We start from the raw sequence: 15933 nt of genomic DNA, 5'->3' as shown, positions 1-15933 counted from the left end.
ACATGAGTGCAAGTTTATATTGCAATGAACATTTAAGCTTGTAAGTTTCTCAACTCAACAAATTATAGACATGTAAAGTTATGCAGAAAGTGGCATTTTAACCATTCGTATAGTCAACAGTGAAGGAGTTTTTGGAAAGAAGGTAAGAGCGATCCTCAGTTTCATGTAGTGATATCGAAAACTATAATTACGTGGTTTCACTTGGAGAATAACACCGGACCTCACACTTCTTATCTTTAGCTCACTAGTGTACTTGTTCATATGCTTGTGTACCCGGTGCTGCTAAAAACCCCTTGAGACAGCCTGCTGTTAAAAACCCCTTGATCAGCCTCTAAAATAACATACTGATGCCATGTACATGGTGCTATATACCATTCAGGCGTTCCCCTGGGGTTCCCCTGTATCCCACCCTTGCAATGTGCAGGAATTGTCCAGCACAGGGAATACCCTAATTTTACCTTTTTCATAGGTCAGACTCTCAGAAACTTAATATATGTATTTTTGATTGTCAGTGTTTCCGATTAAAAGTGAAAAATCCAGATCACGCTATTGCACCCGGACTGGAGGTATCAGGTCTGGTGGAATATTACACCACCAAGGCAGAAGACGCTCAGGACAGAGTTATACTCGTGGTTGACAATGACGTTGTTGAAATTCCTCTTGTTGCGTTAGTATATGTACTATAAGAACTTTGATTGAACTAAATTAAATAAATATGCTGAATCTGGCATATTGGGTGGTTCCAAAAGATATCCATACCATACCTAAATATAACATACCAGTTTTCTGTTCATTAGAAGTTTTAGGCAGTCAAACAGGAATTCCGAAGGGTCTGAAAATTGGAAATTCCAGAGGGGATGATTGGTTAATGATTTTGGATTTCGGAGGGCCTGGGGGGTAGAGCATTTTGGAATTTCCGAAGGCATAGGGAGATTAATACGTTTATGCTGATGATGGAGGGTATGGATATTTTCTGGAATCACCCATTTTATATGAGTTGGCCTTCAACCACATCTGAGACACCACAAATTATGCCTGTGAACAGGTCATTTTTGTTGACCAGACCAGGGCTCAAAAAAAAAACTTGAATTCCAGCTTGCCCTCAGGACAAGTATTCCTCAAATATTGCTTGCCCTGGGCAAGTCTTAGTTTGTTCTTTTAATGATTTAGTTGACAGATGACTTGCCTGATCCCTTGCCCATCTGGCAAGTGAGAAATGATACTTGCCTTACTTACCCCAGATGACTGGACAGCACTTTTTTCAAGCCCTGTTAGACTTCATTTAGATAACTAATCTGTCCCCCAGGATGCGTGAAATTGCATCTCTGGTTACCCTAAATTTCAACATTTTCCACAGAGCATACCCCTGGACCTCACTAGTAACATGGTTCTTCAGGTCTCACCATGGTCCTTCAGACTAAAATAGTACTGCCTGTTTATAAATCTCCTGTGGCCTGTTAAAATATGTGCTGAGAACCCTGCTAATGGTCACCAACAACAAAAGTCGTCATTTATATTCCCAACAGGTATACTCCTTCCCCACAGTTGGAACTGAGTGGTCCAGCTGATTTTGGTGTAACAGTGGCTGATGGCAAAGTCCTAACACAGGAAGTTTTTGTTGTAAATGAAGGATCCTTAACAGGAGAGTTCAAAATAAAGTACAATGGTAATCAACCAATCACAATTATGCCATCTGGTGGCATTATCAAACCAGGAGCAAGGCAATCCATTAAGGTGAGCTTTATTTCTATCATAGATATACTTAAAACCCTCCAAACGCCAGTCGAGAGTGCTCTTTCATCAACCTTTTCAGTTCCTAAACTGAAACACAAACATTATGCAAATCATTCTGTGCATATTTGGAGTGACTCTACTCTATTTGTACATTTTTTAAAACTAAAACAAATTCAGAGAGTAATTTAACTATACAATAGATGTATATGTACAGTATAAATATTAAGACAATATATGTACCAATTATGTTATGATGAACATAGGAAGGTTGTTACCTGTAAACAGTAATGAAAATAATGTTCAAAGGGTAAAGCGGTAATTGAAAAGTTTAACAATAACTTCATTTTCCACTTTGTACAGGTTGAGTTTATCAGCAAGACTGCAGGGAAGCTTGATGAAGAAGCACAGTAAGTGAAAACTGTTGATGAACCATGGTTAACCAAGGAAGATAAGCTTTCTGCAGTGGGCAGTTCCTCTTTTAGAGTGAAACTAACTTTTGAAACTGGTTAATGGGTCACTTGAATGTGACAAATTAAAACCAGATTATGAAACTAAAGCTTTGACTCTAGGAACAAACATTACTTGCTTAAATTCAAGAGCTTGTCAGATCGCCTTCACCAGTGAACAATGCAAATACTCTGTTTTTCTATAGAGTGAAACTAGAAGGGCAGTCTCCAACAACTCTTCAAATCATTGGTAATGTAGTTGAGAGATCCCTGGAGCTATTGACATTGGACACAGAGGAAAATGTACAAGCAATTAATTTTGGTTCAACTTACTATGGCACTGACCAAACGGAGTGTTTTCTTATTTATAACAATGGACCAGATGTCACTAACTTTGTTGTTATACTGGAAGAAGGTGGAGAGGGTCAAGAAGTGGTATGGAAATCCTTTCTGTTTCAGTCTAAAAAATAATGTTTTAATAAGTTCTACTCAATGATTTCATTACATTTATGTCAGTGATAGGTCTTAAAACATAAATAATTCCCTTTCTCTGCATTGCCTGTGTGCCTGACAATATGCCAATATATTTATGGAGATATAATTATTGTCAATGAGTAGTTAAATAACTGTTGAGTAATGAAGTAATTGAAGTCCATTTTGAGTTATAATTGAATAATAATCATTTCTGCTCTCTTAATGCCTATCTGATTAATATTCCATACCCGTAGGGTGTTGACTTGACCAAGAGTGCAACAGCTGTGTTGCTGTCTCAATCAAATTCTCAAGATCTTGGTTGTGCTAATGACTTGACAACACTGGTGACAGCCTTGCCTAGTCAAGGCATCCTTTACCCACAAGAAAAAAGAGAGATTCACTTTAGATTCAGTCCAAGATACACCAAGTCTAGCAGAGGTTGGAACGCTGGTGATCAGCCACCTCCAAGGAAAGATTACACCCTTTTCATGCATATAGAGACTGTGGGTAGCATTGCTGGTATCTCTGATAAGTCTATAGGTGGATATGGCACTGGAGGTGAGAGCAAATTCTGATAGTAATAAGAGAGTACACTTAAAAGGTTAGGTTATATTGATATTGTTTTATTATAGGTCTTGATGTACTTTGACATAAATGTGCTCTGCATACTGCACACTGTAAATCTCATTCGTGTGTCACAATGAGGTGACTGGTAATTGTGTTTTACTTACTAGAAATTTACCTTTCTAATTTAATCTGACATTTGCAACATTTGGTGAGACATAAGACTGATGTCCAACAATTATTGTTATTGTTAACTGTAGCATCATGAAAAGTGACAACTGTTGATGGCAAACGTAATGAATATGTATAGATACTTGCTGTCATTTTAGTGAGAACGGATATTCATTGAAGAGGAGTTGTATAGTGCAGTGAAGAATATTTTCAAAGCTGTAGTTAAAGCTGCAAGCCAGATATCAAGAATTTGTCTGTGAACTCCTGATGTGAATTGTTTGATCTTTTCCAGGCTCCAGAGTTGAAGTTGCTGTTGTCGGTACAGCTTTACCAGTACTGCTATCTATATCACCCAGCCCTGTGTTCAAGTTTGGAGATTGTACTGCTGGTGAACAAATTGATGCCCTCTGTACTGTAAACAATGAATCTGCAAGTTTACCACTGACGTTTTCTCTCCATTCTACGGCACACTTCCATTTTTCTCTGTCACAGGATTACATCAATCCTGGACAGTCAGTGGATGTGTTGTTGACCTTCAGACCTAATCAGATGGGTATCTTCAAACCTGTAGTTTCATTGGACGTTCTAGGAGGCATTGTAGAGCAGTTTTCATCCGATGGTGGTGATCCCTCTGCTGTTAGGTACATGTAGGATGCACACGATAATTTGTCCATTGTAACAGGGTGCAAAGAAAACCATTCTTTCTAGATTGCGCTTCAGGCAACATGTCACTATAATATACTTGCACAACAGCCATTTCAATAGCTCCCTAAAAGATTTCCTACTGGTACAATTAATTAGTTAAAAATTAAAACAACAATTTCATCTGTCACAGCATTTCACTCAGTAATTTGAATTTTCTCAAATTCTACCCTCAAACAATTCACTTGCCCATCTGGCCAAGTGTTCAAAGAATAGAATGATCAATGCACTAGTGTGACCACAATATCCACTAGCCCTCTACTAGCAGCTCTAACAAAGGTGTTATTTACAATTGAGAACTGCTCAGATCTTTTATTTTGGCAAGAAACTGGGATTATTTCATACAACCTTTTATAGAATGTTGTTCTAGTCAAGAAATTACATGTACTCAGCTGTTTTACCTATGTATGTAATTAAATGTACATACTAACATAAGGCTTTGCTTATAATAGGATGATACCAATTTATACAACTCCTCTATATCTTCATGGCACTGGCACCAGGACAACAAATTATCTTAAGACACAGCCACCAGCCGGAGTACCACAGATTGCACACCCAAATGATCGGGCAACCAGCATTCGACCAGCAAAGAAGGATGAAAATGTCAAGTTAGTTTCTATTATGATCTCTTTTACTCATGTGTAATTATACCGTCCTGTTATTCCAGCTGTAATGCTCTACTTGATTTGGCTGCTAGTATTGTAATATTTTGATTTCATATAAAGATACTTGATCAATTTTAGACTTCTTGGGATTCTATGTGACACCCTGAATAGTGACACCATTGACAATAGACTATTATAAAAATTGAACGTTAAGACTGTACAAGATCAAAATTCTGAGTTATGATTCACAGGTTCTGAACACCTCTCACATAAAACCCTGACAAACAGGGAACTGCACCACTACTGACTAGGAAGCATTGTTTCACCCCAGGGAATATACATGTATACATTGTAGTCTAGTTTTGTTCCCTAATTTAATATTCTAAACCATTCCATGTTTTTTTTTCAGAACGTTATTCACTGGAATCGAGAGATATACATTTGTGGATCCAGATTATGCTTTTACTGATCAGGAAGAACAACAAAGAGTGGAACACGAACAAAAGTATCTGGACTACATAGCAACATTGAGACAAAATAGACAGGCTGACAAGAAGAGAAGGTACAACTACTAACATTGGGATATTTCACTTGAAGCGAGAAATCTCTTTCAGCAGCAGTATGTAGGAAAGACAGTTTACGTTTGGACAAGTTTAGATGATCAGAAAATATTTGTTTGGGTGCTTATTGTACCTACTTTTATCTTTTCAGTGATTTTCACCGATATAATAATGATACAGATTTAGGAATGAAAAGTGGCATAGGTTTAAAACCTCCACAGATTTCAACAAGAGAACTTAAATCCCCAGAAACAAGTAAGTTGGGCTTAGTTCCTAATCCTTTCATATCCAAGAGGGCTTCGATCTAGTTAATTTTTCCTAACAACATCAATACAGTGGAGAGCAGGCAGGTTGTGAGAACAAGAAAATAATAATTAATAACTCTGAATTGTTGGGATGTTGTGGTTGTTGCAGTGACCAGGGTCTTTTATCTGTACCCCAAATGGGCAGAACTAGCATCAAATGAAAAGTAGGTCCTGACCTGGAGATATAATAACCCTTATTATTCTTTAATAACTATGTTCTACTGACACGTCATTCTATTTAGTTTCGTAAAATTGACTTGAGTGCACTTGTTCATTTATTATCTTTCAGCCAAGTGACCATTGCACGTATCATTAATCAGCATAGTACACGCATTCTTCAAGGTTGACCTAGTAATAAATGTTTCATTTTGCCAAGCTTCTATCTTTTTTGGACTGGTCTTATTTATGTCTGACTAGATCCCAGGGAGTTGCAGTGCAAGTGATCCTCAAAGTGATCCTCTTGCTACTGATAAAATACTAAGTAGTATGATGACATATTTTATACTGTGATCTAATTTTGATAATTGTTTGTTTATTATGCAGCTTCTTGCCCTGTTAGTGATGAAGTGAAGTTATTGAGTTCCTTGACACTTTCAGCAGACAAGTCTCAGACACTATTAAAGCCGGTGAGTAAAATAAGATATGAGTTGCACTAAAAGGTAAAAAAAATGTGCTGAAAATTTGGTCACTTTGTTGTTAAAATATGATTATAACTGAGACATGTTCTCTAAATATAAATTATTGGACACGGTGATTGTTTGTTACATATGTTCCAATCCCTTAATACATTTCTGAAAGATGTTGCTTCCTTTTGATCATGCATTGTAAGTCAGGGTTTTATTGTTGTTAAATTGTAAACAGGCAGTCTGATTGTTCCCTTTGCATTTTGTTCTGTACAGTTGAGTGATGGCTTGAATGCTGTACCCATGACAGAAAGGGAGAAGCGTGAATGTTCCTTAGTGCTGTCTCCTCAGCAGCTAAAACTTGTAGATATAGGTAATGCCAATTAAAATGTATACATACAAGTCATGTAATTATCAGGAGGTCAAGATGCCTAAATGGCCAAAAAAAACTATGTTGGCTGCCTTTAAGTTGCAACGTGATCCAAACAACATTGATTTTGCAGTGTTCATTAGTTTGTGTTTTTATTTTTTTATGTAATATATCAAAAGCAAAAGACCATGTTTGACTGCTTTTCCAAACAATGATAACCGGGTTGAAAATACTGACGATGCATAGCAGAGTATTTTTAAATAACTTCGCCAAATTATGTTCAGAAATGTGTTCAAACACAGTCTTTTTTATCTGATATATCTTCTCAATTATCAAAACTATAACTATAAAGAAAACAGAGAAAGAAAATTGTTGAAAATCCATTCTTAATAAGATTAGGTATTCAAACACAGCTTTTTGAATTATTAATGAGTTTGAGAAATCATTTCCCAAAATTAATTTCTTCATGGCCCTCCCTCCTCTTGACAACAAGTTTTTACTCAGTTTTGTGGGAATCAAAAGGTGAAGGAATTTAAAGTTTAATTGATATGTCACCAACTCTGAGCCAATCTGGAAAAAGAAGCCAAAGGATTAAAACAGGTGGAATCTGAGCTTGACTGCTCCTTTGCTGGTTTTATTAGATACTTTGCTACTGAGACAAAGCACTAGCACAAGGAATCCCACCAGTTACACAGGCAAAATAAGCCAACAGCAACAGGGGTGAATTTCATACATGGTGTTGAAATTTGAATTCCAGTAAATTATTGATAAGCACTTACATAGAAAATTATTTTTAGTGGTTTGTTAGTTTTAGCTGTTTATTACTAACCACATTTGTCTCACACTTCAGCCAAGTGCATCCTAAAGATGATTATTCTGCACAGCTGATTGAGCTACAGGTGTCTGTAGTTAATGAATCAGATAATAATAACTTAGATTGGTCTAACCAATGTGTTTAATTTTCAGGCCCCTCTTTGATGGACTTTGGTCAAGTCTGTCTGCGATCTGTTAGCAGTAAAGACCTCATGATTGTTAACAACTTGAACAGTTTCATCCATGTTGTGGTTGAGGTGGGTGCAGAGTGTCTTTTCTTGCACCTCATGCCTCTATGTTAGTTCAACATCTCCTTTTTTTTCTATGGTGTAGTTTTTGTTACATATATTTGATTTTTTGATATCAAATTGTAGATTGATTGTCGAGAGCTTCGTCAAACATCTCCCTTGTCACAAGTGGTACCACCCAGCTCTGTGGCGAAGCTGGTTATGATGTTTGAATCAAATGTGAGAGGAAGGTTTGAAAGGTAACAGATCTTTGATTAATGAATGCAAGAACTGACTGGTGAATGTTACAATCAGTTGGCAGTTGTACACTTGGCATCATGCTCAAAAAGTATATAAATGTACTTTAGAGCAGAGCAAAACACAATGACAGGTTCTTTTACACTTCACTAAATATTTTTCTTGTCAAATCAGCCTTTGTTGCCTGACCTAAGTGGAATATTCTCCTCACATCTTTACTATTTTTTGATATTTTTAGGAGTATAGACTACAGCATTAATGGTTATCATCAGCAGCACATTGTGGTCCTGGCAGAAGTTGTGTCTGTTGCTTTGGAGCTATCATCTGATGAAGTTGTACTTAGATCCTCTCCTGGCCTCTTAGCTGATTCAGGTAAATGACATTAGTTCATGCTGGACTCTGCTTTCTGTTTGCTATAAATATGGGTTATTGACCAAATGTGAGGTCAAGATGGCTGGATATTGGTCCAGTTCTTTTTTTTGCGAGTTTCTGGACCAAGACGGAGTCAAGGTCCATGAACTCGCCAGAAAAGAACGAGGCCAATATCAAGCCATCTTGACCGAACAAGCTTGGTCAATAAAGGATTTATTATGTGACTTTCGGGGGAAATTTTTCTAGCAGGACTGTGGGTAGTCCTGAGCAGGCAAGATAGCGCCATTTTGCCCGCTCAGGTAGCCAATCACAGCCCAGGATTTGATTCATCTTGCCCGCTCACGGAGCTAGCCATATAATGATGCTAGTTACTAGTGTGTACTCTTTGCTGGCATACTATTAAAAAATATAGAGTAAGCTGCCTTTTGATAGTTAAAACCTAACTCCTAACACAACTGAAGAGTTTTGACATGTTGACCAACATGTGTGTTGAATATATATTTGTTATAATCTGCCAGGTCTTCGAGGCTCCATCACACTGTTAAACAAAAGGAACTACCCTGCAGAATTTTCTTGGTCACCTGTTGTGGATGAAAAGGGCACAGCATTCTCCATTAGACCATCAATAGGTACGAGAGTTAAGAATGTACTTCCAGAGTATATAGAGATCCAGAATTTTTTTTATCAAAAGTGAACTGTAATACAGTGTATGATCATGTAAAAAATATATTTCTTAAAAGAAATTTGCAAGAAGAGAGAAAATTGAACTATTATCTTGATGTACCACCCACAAGTATGAACTAACATTACAAAAAGAGATCATTCAGGTTAAAGAGCCAGGATTAAGAGTCATAGAATTATTGATAGCCCCCACAAAGGAGACAAACTGACAAGAATCTTACTGTGTTTGTCATTGTAGGAACTGTTGATGCATTTACTAGCTTGGAATGTGAGGTTGTTTATCAACCAACATTTTCAGCCCCTGAGGAAACTGATTTCCTTGTTCATGTAACTGGAGGGAGTGATCTGAAGCTAAAATGCGTGGCTAAGGTACAAGCTATATAACAATCATCCTCGGACGGAATGCTGTTTATTTATTTGAGAAAATATAAATGTTGTTATTGTTGTTGTTAAGTGTGGCAAAGTACTCGTGGTTTGTTTAACCCCACAAAATTAACTTAATCCCCGGCTCCACCTTCTACAACAGACACGTGCCCTGGGCAGACTTAGATGTTTTCCCAGACACCCTGTCTAAGCGGATGTACCGGTATATGCTGAAGTTTAAGGTTGTTGAGAAGCCACATTAGCCACAAGTTAACGTGAAGTATTGAGACATTCCTTGCACTCCACGCATTAGTTACCATTACACGATCCACTACACTGTACACTTGCTGAGGTGGTGATGAATTGTCAAAAACAAAAATGCAATCCCTAACTTTCAAATACTGTATTGATTTTTTAGCTTGGCTCTGCTCACTGTGCGTTTGTAGAGAGAAGGCTTCTGTTTGGTTCAGTACCTCTTCATTTAACTACAGTGAAGACAGTGTCCCTTAAAAACACTGGTCATAACCATGCTTGCTTTGAGGTTTGTACTTGACTCATTGCTCACAAGACTTAAACAAACATCCCTGTCTCCAAACAAATCAAGGTCAGCTAATTTCTGGCTGCCAACCTTGGTATGAATACAGAGTCACCAATCAAAACAACGCTAACCCAACAAACTCTGCATGAGCAGGGCTAAAGAAAAATAATATAACGAAGCATGGTTTTTCGTCTAGGCATTTTATTATAGAAGGAAACATCACATTAAAAATGTTGTGGGAGTTACTTTACAGCAATCAAATACTAAGCTCTTGATTTGTAATGGAGCTCATTGTTTTTCAGGTTATTGACACTCATCCTATCCCTGGAATGGTCATCTCCCCTAAGGAAGGAGTTGTCCCAGTTGGAGGAACAGCAGAACTTAAGGTAATGTTTAGGGAGCTCAAGGACATATTTCACCTTTTAACTGAAAAGTCTGGGGATATCCATGACAAATTAATGGTTCACAACATCTTCAAATATTGTGGTGCGCATCTTTAGGTACTTGACATTTCCATGCCAACTGACAACAGAAAAAAACGAATTGTAAATGACAAGAAGCATCACTTTTGGTTAACGGTACCATATTGAAAGGGCGCTCATAAGCACCCCAGAAAGGGGGAGGTTATGAAAAGGTATTCTAGCAAACACATTGCTGTGCTCGTGATGCGACACATCTGTAGTCTGTGTTATATGATCTTCACATTGGGCAAATGAGCTTAGTTTGGCTGGGTTTCACTAGGATCCTATCGTAAAACCTTAAGCAATTACATTATTACTTGTGTTTCACTTGTCCAATTTCAGGTGGAGTTTTCTCCTAACGGTATCCACAAGTTTGATACTCACATCCAGGTGAATGTGCGAGGGTGGAAGATCATTTCACTGAGAGTGGGTGGTACAATAGAACCACCCTGTGTCGACATTGATGTGGTAAGTGCAGTTGGGCTGCTGACGGGGCTAGTCAAGTGGTAGACGTTAGACGGTGCAATGTTTAGTGTCAGAAAAATCGTTACAAATGATTCTCTGTAAAATCCCTGTAAATTCTTATCTCTACTTTGTTTCTGCACTAACTGTTTATAACTTACCTCTTTTCTATACTATCTATTTACTAATCCACTTTATTATGTTTTGTTCTGCAGAGCTCATTTCAGTTTAGTGGAGTGCACTGTGGTGCTTTAGCGACTGTTAAATTTCAACTAAGTAACAAGGTAAAAACATGAACAAGGTTTTGTTGTGAAATCAATTACTTTCTCGAAGTTAAACTTATGTGATTAGTATTAAATTCGAGAGTTTTTCATTTTCAGACTCGTACTCAAGCAGACGTGGTTTTAGACCTGAGTAGATTCCTGGACTTTTCACTTAAATTCCTGGACACTGATCTTGATGGTACTCGTGAATGTTCTTCTTATATCATCTGCAAACTTTGTTGTTATATAGTGGTAACAATGGTGTTCTTACTTCTCACAGATGATCCAGTGGATGATGCTAACGGTGTTTATCACGTGTCTTTAAGAGGTCAACAAATCATGGATTGTGCTCTGAAATTCCAGCCATCTGAGGTGCAAACCAAACGAACTTTCTTTTGCCAGATCACATCACCCTTAATTATCCTGTAGTTGAACTTCATAATTGAAGCAAAAACTCGCATTCTTTTGAGCTAAGAGCTCACATTATTGCACCGTTCGTGTCCTATTACCACTTTGCCCAGGAGAAAGAAAACGAACCAGCTCAGATACAACTGAACAACTGTATCCATAATAATTGTTATTGTGATAATTTGAGGTGCTTTGTATTTGCTAGGTTGCATCCTATGATTTTGTCATCCCTGTCAGCATCAATCACACGGTGGCTCCTACTCCAGCGCCATCAACCTTCCCTCCTACACCGGCCCCCTCGCACATGAACTGGACCATCTCTGAGCTTATTACTCCTGTACCCTCTTTGGTGGGTGTGGCTACTCCCAGCCGTCACGTGGTGGCAACTGCCTTGCGCCCCCCTCTGCAGCTGTCGCACTCTGTACTTGAGTTCCACCTTCCATCTGGTTATTTCGACCTTGGTATTGAGTCAGGGGCAGGACGGGCGCAGGCGAGTGTGTGTTGTACTGTTTTAACAATCATTTACTCATGAGCTGTAGGGCTAACGTATTACTGGAAAAGTTTGACCTCAATCGTTGGCTTTGTATTATTATGCTTTTCTGTAACCTATTTTATATACGAAATACAGGCAAAAGTTACCCAGCATCAGGACGAATTTGTATCGAATGTGCTTTTACTCGTTCTTCAAAGACCATAACCTTTGTTTCTCCTTGGTGAAGAGCATGTGTCAATGACAAGTTATGTTTAACCCTCAGGGCTGTTTGTTTGTAAACAACAGCGATCAACCCTTGACCTGGACTCTACACACCAAGGCTGCAGGAGCCCTGATGGAGGATGGCACCTTTAAATTCCTTCACAGGACGGGCTCGCCTTTCACGCCGTCCTCAGCAGGAAAGAAGAGTGTCATTCCTGACATCACCCTGGACAGTGGAGAGACATTTCATCTTGGAGTACTGTTTACTCCACGTAAGATAATTGCAGTGTCTTCGTTTAAGTAATGAGTTTGCTGCTTGAATCATAGTCAGCCACTTAACCACTGGAATTCATGATACGCAGTTTAAAAGCTTCCAATTAGACTCATGTCAAGGTGTGTTTCTCAGAGTGCACCATTCTTGTTACCACTCTGATGAGTGATATGATTAAACCTTCCTTGATATCTCCACAGCAAGCCCAGGTCTGTTTGTGGTACATGTTCCGGTGATACTGAATGGTAACAGAGACGTTCCATACCGCACCCTGACCCTCAAGGGAGAACTACTCGCGCCCAACCTGAAGTTTGATCCAGAATGTCTTCGGCTGACGCCTGTGCCTCTTAACACTCAAGTGTCCGTTAATTTCAACATTATTGCGAGGGGATACAGACGGTACGTAAACAGCATTAGACACTTTATACCAACAACATAACAGGTGTGCTCTTGATCAACGGTAAAATGTTTTGTTCTAAAGTGTTGCTTAAGTAATGTTTTTTGGCGACGGTGAGTTTTGCGTTTCTCATTACGTAGCAAATCAAGAACTTCGTTGTTCTTCGGCTCAGTTATCTGGCAAATAGGCTATTTCGGTATACATTACTTGCAAAAATTTCGGACGATTATAAGCTCGGACAAAAAAAGTGGACGAAAATAAAACCGTCCGAAATTTTTAAGCGTCCGAAATATTTACAGTACAGTACAGTATATAAAACTTTTAAATAGCGTTAAGGCTCTTTGTTTCCTTTATAAAGCGAACTCTAGTTTAGAAACGGCTTGACATACCGTGATACGTAGTGGCTTGATAGAATATGTGTTATTTTCTCGTTGGTGTGTCTTTAAAACTTTGAGGGTGCAGTAAAACTATCATTTTCACAGATGCTGTAAATGTTGTTTCAGTCTAATTCGCGTTTTGTCAGAGTAAATTTACTAAAGCTATGTTTCAGCAAAGTCTCCGAAATTCGTCCGAAATGAGATAAATAGTGTCCGGAAATTGAACGTCCGAATTAAAACGTCTTTTAATTACAGTAAGTGATTGTTACCTTCTTTAGAGCATCAGTGTTGGATTGTGAAATCCCAGAGGTGGAACTAGAAGACGGCAGCGTACAGTCGGTGCTGGAAGTGTCCTTTCCTGATGGACAGTCAATTCAGCCATGCTGCATTAACGATGATAAAGATGAAGCTAGCGTTATTCCATGCACTGTGACATTCCAGTCATCCAGTCCGGTGACCTTCACCACAGCTATTGTCTTCACAGATGGAAAGGAAAAGTATGTTTTACCTACTCAGTGAATTATGTAGTTTTGCATATTTTGTGACACTATTAGGAGAACACGTGTAATTATATCCTTCACATTTGATTGCACTCACGCTTTATTTGGGTTGCTAGGCATCACGATTTGTTCTTAGAAGTGAGACCATACTAAGAGTATCAACAGCCTTTATTGCTGATCTTCTCTCTGTTTCGGTTGGATGGTTGAATTGTCTCATTCTAGCACCCTCCCCTCCCCCGTCACTGACTAACTCCTTGTAGCATTACGAAACTTTAGTTAAATTCCTAGAGTGCCGTTTAAATGATCAATATTTGGCGATTATCTTCTTACTTCACTTTTAGATTCCTAGTGATTTTTATACTATCATCACTATGAAGTCAATTTTTAAGTTGCAGCATTTTGCTACCTGGTAAATGTTTCTTGTCAAAGGCTCCTAGAGCTATTTCTGTCGCGATAATGATGACCTTGTTCTTAATCGTTGTAGGTACGACCTGCCTATAACTGCTACTGCTGACAATTGTTTGTTGTCGTGTTATCCTTTCCTGGCCGCACACCAGACAGACTTCCACATCATCTGTGAACAACAAGAAATATCAATTCAAAATAAACAAATAGACGCCCAAGAGTATCCCCCTGGGGAGCCTGTGTTCATGCCATGCATAACCCCCAACCGCCCTCCCACAATAGCTTCCACTAGTGCAACAAGTACGAGCTTTGGAATCAGCACGTCAACATATCCTGAGTCTAGTAATGAGGCTACATCCTCCACCTACCCCTCCACGCCCCACCATGGGGACTCACAGCATGGGGGTCCTGCTCGAGGGGTCTCTGATGGATCTGAAACAAATGGGACCTTTGTTTTGGGACCTGGAGTTGAAAGCGATGAAAGAAAGTTCATGAGGAAAGTCGTTAGTGCCGTGCAGAGGTGAGAGAGGCTGTGTTTTTCTCGGTGTATTCAATAAATCAGCCTTAATATATACACGTAGCGTCAAGGAGCCGGAGAACTCTAAACAGTATACTTAATTATATATATTAAAAGCAAAAAAAATACGGGCAAAATGAATACTAAGGGATCAAAACTAACATAGAGCAGTACAGTTAGGATGTTATCTTGGTCTTAAGGGGATTTTAAACTTTTGTCCTTCTTGATCACGTGCAGGTACTTCTCATCACAGGCCTGGTCTGGTGGACCCTACCCAATAGCTGTACCTCACACCTTACGATCTGCTCTCCAGGACACAAGTGATCCCCAGATGGGTGGTACAGGGGCTGCAAGGACATCTAACTGGGATAACAATTCCAAAAAAGAAGTGAGGTCAGTGTTTGATCTTGTCGGTCATCTGTGTGGTCGTTCAGTGCCAGGAATTCCACTAGCCTCCAGTCTCCCAACATGTCCTGTTGACCGTGTGCGTCAGATTCACTGGATGTACTCTACACTGCTTACTTTCTTGAGGTATGTGCATTTACCATGGGTGGGGGAACAGTTTACAATTCTCTTAATTCATCAAGCAATAGCCAAATTACTTCTTCGTTTCACACAATGAAGATAAATACCATTACGCTTATTGCTGTTGCTCTATATTCTGTGCCCTGAAGCTATCTGCCTGAATTCTGTTCACGTCGTCTTTCGAGTATAGTTTTTGTTTAGTCTCGTGGAGTCTTACAGTTCATTCAGGTCATACGCAATCTCTGTTCTGGACCTTTTGTGCCACACACGGGCAAGCGCGGAAATAATGGGCGTACTTGGTATGGCAAGAACTTTATCAATGAACTATACATATATACTGATAGTTTGTTCTCTGTGTCTAACCAACAGAACGCAAGGTGCAATGTTGTCCCATGTCAAACCAGAAGACTTATTAGATTATGCTGATTATCGCCGCTGGCAAAAAATCCATCGAAAACTCACAGGAACGAGTGAAGAAGACTTTCTAAGTGACAGCGGCGCTAGCAAATTTGAATTAGCTCAATTTGAAGCAATCTCAGCTCAGGCGTGGACCCACATCCTGTGTCAGCTGATCAAGGTACTATACAGAAGACTAACATGCCTGTAGTTCTAATCATTTATCAGATCAGCAAGCTAAAGTTGTCTTATTCCTTCACTAGATGTGATATTTTACCATGTCTCATCTTAAACCTGCGTTCTGAGCTGGATCTTGTCTCCTACGTGAGTTAAACAAGCTCCGCTTACACGATACATACATTCCTTCACCAGACTTAATTCTTAACCCAAAACTCATCTTAGTTCTTGATACTGAGCGCATCAACCGATTACCAAGTTTAAAGAGCTT

General features: G+C 39.0%; 1 protein-coding gene across 2 annotated transcripts in view; it reads left to right on the top strand.

Annotated features, from left to right (window-relative positions):
- The window catches only part of LOC145480566 (cilia- and flagella-associated protein 47-like), a 34182-nt gene that overhangs the window by 362 nt on the left and 17887 nt on the right, over positions 1-15933 (top strand). The window contains exons 2-30 of one of the 2 annotated variants that reach the window (XM_081458809.1): positions 513-667; positions 1527-1734; positions 2095-2141; positions 2387-2615; positions 2909-3212; positions 3682-4030; positions 4544-4702; positions 5109-5261; positions 5411-5514; positions 6108-6190; positions 6464-6560; positions 7524-7627; positions 7745-7857; positions 8094-8227; positions 8746-8856; positions 9147-9277; positions 9690-9812; positions 10112-10195; positions 10613-10738; positions 10948-11016; positions 11113-11194; positions 11276-11367; positions 11609-11893; positions 12159-12369; positions 12569-12767; positions 13421-13639; positions 14127-14567; positions 14802-15095; positions 15459-15666. In XM_081458809.1, coding sequence (XP_081314935.1) covers positions 513-667; positions 1527-1734; positions 2095-2141; positions 2387-2615; positions 2909-3212; positions 3682-4030; positions 4544-4702; positions 5109-5261; positions 5411-5514; positions 6108-6190; positions 6464-6560; positions 7524-7627; positions 7745-7857; positions 8094-8227; positions 8746-8856; positions 9147-9277; positions 9690-9812; positions 10112-10195; positions 10613-10738; positions 10948-11016; positions 11113-11194; positions 11276-11367; positions 11609-11893; positions 12159-12369; positions 12569-12767; positions 13421-13639; positions 14127-14567; positions 14802-15095; positions 15459-15666 — 4914 coding nt within the window. Of the gene's footprint in view, positions 1-512; positions 668-1526; positions 1735-2094; positions 2142-2386; positions 2616-2908; positions 3213-3681; positions 4031-4543; positions 4703-5108; positions 5262-5410; positions 5515-6107; positions 6191-6463; positions 6561-7523; positions 7628-7744; positions 7858-8093; positions 8228-8745; positions 8857-9146; positions 9278-9689; positions 9813-10111; positions 10196-10612; positions 10739-10947; positions 11017-11112; positions 11368-11608; positions 11894-12158; positions 12370-12568; positions 12768-13420; positions 13640-14126; positions 14568-14801; positions 15096-15458; positions 15667-15933 lie in introns of both variants that reach the window. The other variant, XM_081458808.1, reaches the window with a different exon arrangement.

The sequence above is a fragment of the Orbicella franksi genome, chromosome 3, assembly GCF_964199315.1.
Source record: "Orbicella franksi chromosome 3, jaOrbFran1.1, whole genome shotgun sequence".
In the NCBI taxonomy this organism is placed as follows: Eukaryota; Metazoa; Cnidaria; class Anthozoa; order Scleractinia; family Merulinidae; genus Orbicella; species Orbicella franksi.
Note: the sequence above shows the minus strand (reverse complement) of the source record. Positions and strands in the feature narration are given on the sequence as shown.